The 3,699-nt window shown below is 61.0% G+C and overlaps 1 protein-coding gene across 1 annotated transcript; it reads right to left on the bottom strand.

The window, feature by feature from the left end:
- Window positions 1-1,521: 1,521 nt before the first annotated feature.
- On the bottom strand, window positions 1,522-3,262 carry LOC125509508 (homeobox-leucine zipper protein HOX11-like). The gene is made up of 4 exons (XM_048674489.1): window positions 2,899-3,262; window positions 2,427-2,758; window positions 2,260-2,339; window positions 1,522-2,127 (listed from the first exon to the last, which is right to left on the bottom strand). Exons 1-4 carry the CDS (start codon window positions 3,146-3,148, stop codon window positions 1,755-1,757), a joined length of 1,035 nt encoding a protein of 344 aa, XP_048530446.1. The 5' UTR covers window positions 3,149-3,262; the 3' UTR covers window positions 1,522-1,754.
- Window positions 3,263-3,699: the final 437 nt, after the last annotated feature.

Here is a 3,699-nt window from a genome sequence, read left to right as displayed (position 1 = left end):
GACGAGCATGCCTAGACGTATGGACCATGGAGGAGTATTCCATCATGGTACGAGGAAAAGATGACATGACACGTCCGGTACCGTGAACTTTGAGCTAATTCCTTGAACTAATCATGTGACCCCTCAGCTAATCAGGTTTATGACCCCCTTGACCAGCGTCACGCGAGACGCCGAGGTCGCAGCTACCCCGGCCCGGAGTACGTACTAAAATCACAAGTTTGAGGATCACTGCACTGCACTGCACGTCCCTTAATCAAAAGCGCCATGAAGACCGGGGGGCCATGCAGGCCACGTTGCCGTCAGCAGAGCAGGACGGACGGACGGGCATCGATCGGCATCATTGCTGAATCTTCCGTTCCGTGCCGTCCCGGAAGTAAAAGATCCATCAACAAGACCCGCGGCCCGTTTCCGTGCGGCGGCATTGGTGGGGGGCCGGCCGCCGTGATCCGGGGAGAAAGATCTTTGGGGTCGTCAGACTCGGCTTGGCCTCGTCTAGATAGGGCGTTAAATGAACGGATGAGTGACTGCGCTCCTGGCCATGCACGAGTCATGACATTGACACGGACCCCGCGCTGCGTTGCATTCATCGGTCGCCTTCCTCGTTGTCACTCGCGACGTGGACTCCGAGGCGACGGTTTCCGGGGTCGTGTTTATGGGCGAGGAGACGAGAACGAAAATGCGTCTACACTTGACGATGGGGCGGGCATGGTGGGGGAGCAGCAGCGGTGGCATTGCCAGTAGATGGGGGTACGGCAAATGGGCACTGGCATCGGCATTGGCGTGCCAAACCGGGGCAGCACGACACGAGGACCACCTGTACAACGTTGTAGTACTCCTTGACAGCTCCTGCGTATGGCGCGGTCGGCGCTGCGCAGTGCTCGCTTGATGATACGACCACTCATCCGTCGTAAGTAAGCACTGTTGCATTGTTCATACGCTACTACTACCTCCGTTCCTAAATACTTGTCTTTCTAGGCATTTCAACAAATGATCACATACGGAGCAAAATGAGTGAATCTACACTCTAAAATATGTCTACATACATCCGTATGTAGTAGTCATTTGAAATGTTTAGAAAGATAAATATTTAGGAACGGAGGGAGTACATCATAGTTAGTAGCACTTGGCTGCAAAACAGTTTGAGTCGTAGCATGGTTGAGCGCACCACACACACACACGACGCCGCATCTTTTCACCCTCGATCTTCGAGGAAAATCTTATCTACGCTTTCACTCACTCTACCAGTAAAGAGCGAGTGGCAGTAGTGGGCGTCGATACGCACACGCTCTGGGCTGGGTGGGCGTCATGATTTCACAAATCAGCGGCGCAGACCCCCCCAACACCATCGCGGCAAGCGAGCAGAAACGCCACAGCGCCTTTCAGGCCTCAGCTACCCCCCCAAAAGTGGGACTAAATTCCGCTTTCTTTCACGTCCTCCCTCACGGATACGTACTACTACTACACTTTTTTTTCAATCTCTCATCACGAGGCACGTCTCAAAAACGGTAAAATGCACGGAGATTGATCGAGGCTAACAGCGAACTCTGATGCAACAATTTTCCTTTAAGCATCCGGGCCGTCCGGGCAGCAAATCTGACGGCAGACGCGGTTCCACTCGGGCTGGGGCTCTCGTTTCTCACGGACCCCGCCCTCGGCGAATGGCGAGCCACAAAAAAATCCCGACACGAGGAGCGGAAATATTAAGGCGGGCGTATTTACAAGCAGGCCCTCCCTCCCTTCGCCGGCCGGCCAAGTCACGAGCTCGACGGCGCCGGCAATGGAGGCTGGGGCTGCGGGGCGGCCAGCGGGAAGCTCCTGGCCGACGAGAACAGCGCGGCGAACGACGAGGGCCTGTGCTGCTCCGGAGCGGCCGCCGGCGAAGCAATGCCGGCGCCTGAGGCGGGCGAGGGGGCCGCCGCGGAGGCCGGGGCGGAGTTGGAGGCGACGCGCTCGCAGGAGGGGCACATGGAGAGGGTGGTCGCCGGGAGGTGCATGTAGAAGGGGTGCACCGTCTTGAGCGCGCGCAGCTCCGCCAGCTCCTTCTGCAGCCGCCGGTTCTCCTCCGTCAGCGTCTCGCAGCAGCGCTTCAGGTACTCGCAGTCCACCTCCGTCTGCTTCAGCTTCGTCCTGCACGCGCCGAGCCCAAAGCCAAAGCCAGCGCGCTTTTATTTAATGGTTTTTGCTTGACCGGCCAAGATTCTTGGTCGAGACGAGAGAGACAAAGGAGCAGGAAAAGAAAAGGATTTCATGGCGCCGCACCTGGCCCTGCGGTTCTGGAACCACACCTCCACCTGGCGCGGCCGGAGGTTGAGCTGCTTCGCCAGCGCCACCTTCTGCCTCTGCGCGCGGCGGAGCCATGGGCGTCAGAACGAGAGGAAATGGTTAAGCAAACGGGGTTGGTCACCGTGGTTGACGTGCATGCTTACGGGGTTGAGGGTGCTGTGCTCCTTGAAGCTCTCCTCCAGGAACGCGGCCTGCTCCTTGGAGAGGCGCAGCTTCTTGCGCGCCGAGCCGCCGTCGTCCTCGTCGCTGCCGCGCGAGCCGCCGGCGCCCGGGGCGGCGTCGCTGGCGCCGCGCGCGGAGAAGTCCATCGGGAAGGAGCCCCCGCTGTCGTTGGGCGAGGACGACACGGCCGCCCGCGCCGCCGCGGCGGTGTCCTCCTGCTCCTCCTCCGCCGCCGCGCAGGCGCCCCAGGCCGAGCCCCCGGACGACGGCGCCTGGTTCACGTCGAACCCCCGCGTCGACGCCTCCAAATGCCCTGAGGAACGGAACGGAACAGATCGGATCGCCCCGTCTCAGCACCACTACTCCGGCGGCGATCTCATCGCACGGCATGCAGAAACAAACACAAATCCAAGAAACGGAAAGGAAAAGGCAAGCATGCATCGCATCACTCACTGCTCTCGGACGGCCACGGGAAGCCGAGGCTGGGCACCATGGGCAGGAGCGCGAGCCGCATGGCCGGCTCCGGCGACGAGCCGCACCCCAACGCGAGCCCACCCCTGGCGGCGGCGGCGACATCGTGATCCCTCCTCCCCTCGCCCTCCCTCGCCGCCCCCGGGCCGACCCCGACCCCGACCCCGAGCCCCAGAACCAGCTCCCGGCCGGCGTCCGCCATGGCCTCCCCCAAGCTCAGCCCCAGCTCCATGCCTACCAGCAGGACGGACGACGACGGTGGGATATGGGACCGTGGAGACGCGCAAGGATTCGGAGGTTTTATAGGGGCGGGGACAGGGACGGGACTCCCCTCCCTCCCTCCCTCCCTCCTCTCTCTCCTCCGTGTGTGAGCTATAATGGCGGGTTTGACCAGTTGACGGGGCGCCCGCACGTGACCCGGTGGGAAAGGGGCGGGGCCGCCGTGCGATTCCGGCGTTCGCCGGGGTGGTTCGCGGCAAAAGCGGCGCGGTAATAATCATGTTAATCATTATCGCGGGCTCTACGTATCTTTCCCCTTTTATAAACAGCGCCCGCGATCTTTTCCAGAAAGCTGCCCGCGCAGCTGCTGCTGCTGCATGCCGCTCCTCCTCTCCGGCTCTTCTTCTCCGGCCGCGCACCCGCAGATTCTTTATGGCCGAATTTATGCCGCATGGCCGTCGACCCGTCGTGCATGCTGGACCTGGAGCTGTGCGGCAGTAAGTAATTTTGGAGTGCAGACGAGTGAGATTCTAGCTAGGGGCATAGCACTAAGGAGGAGGAGGG

The sequence above is a fragment of the Triticum urartu genome, chromosome 5 (assembly GCF_003073215.2).
Source record: "Triticum urartu cultivar G1812 chromosome 5, Tu2.1, whole genome shotgun sequence".
Lineage (NCBI taxonomy): Eukaryota > Viridiplantae > Streptophyta > Magnoliopsida > Poales > Poaceae > Triticum > Triticum urartu.
This window is presented reverse-complemented; position numbering and strand designations above follow the sequence as displayed.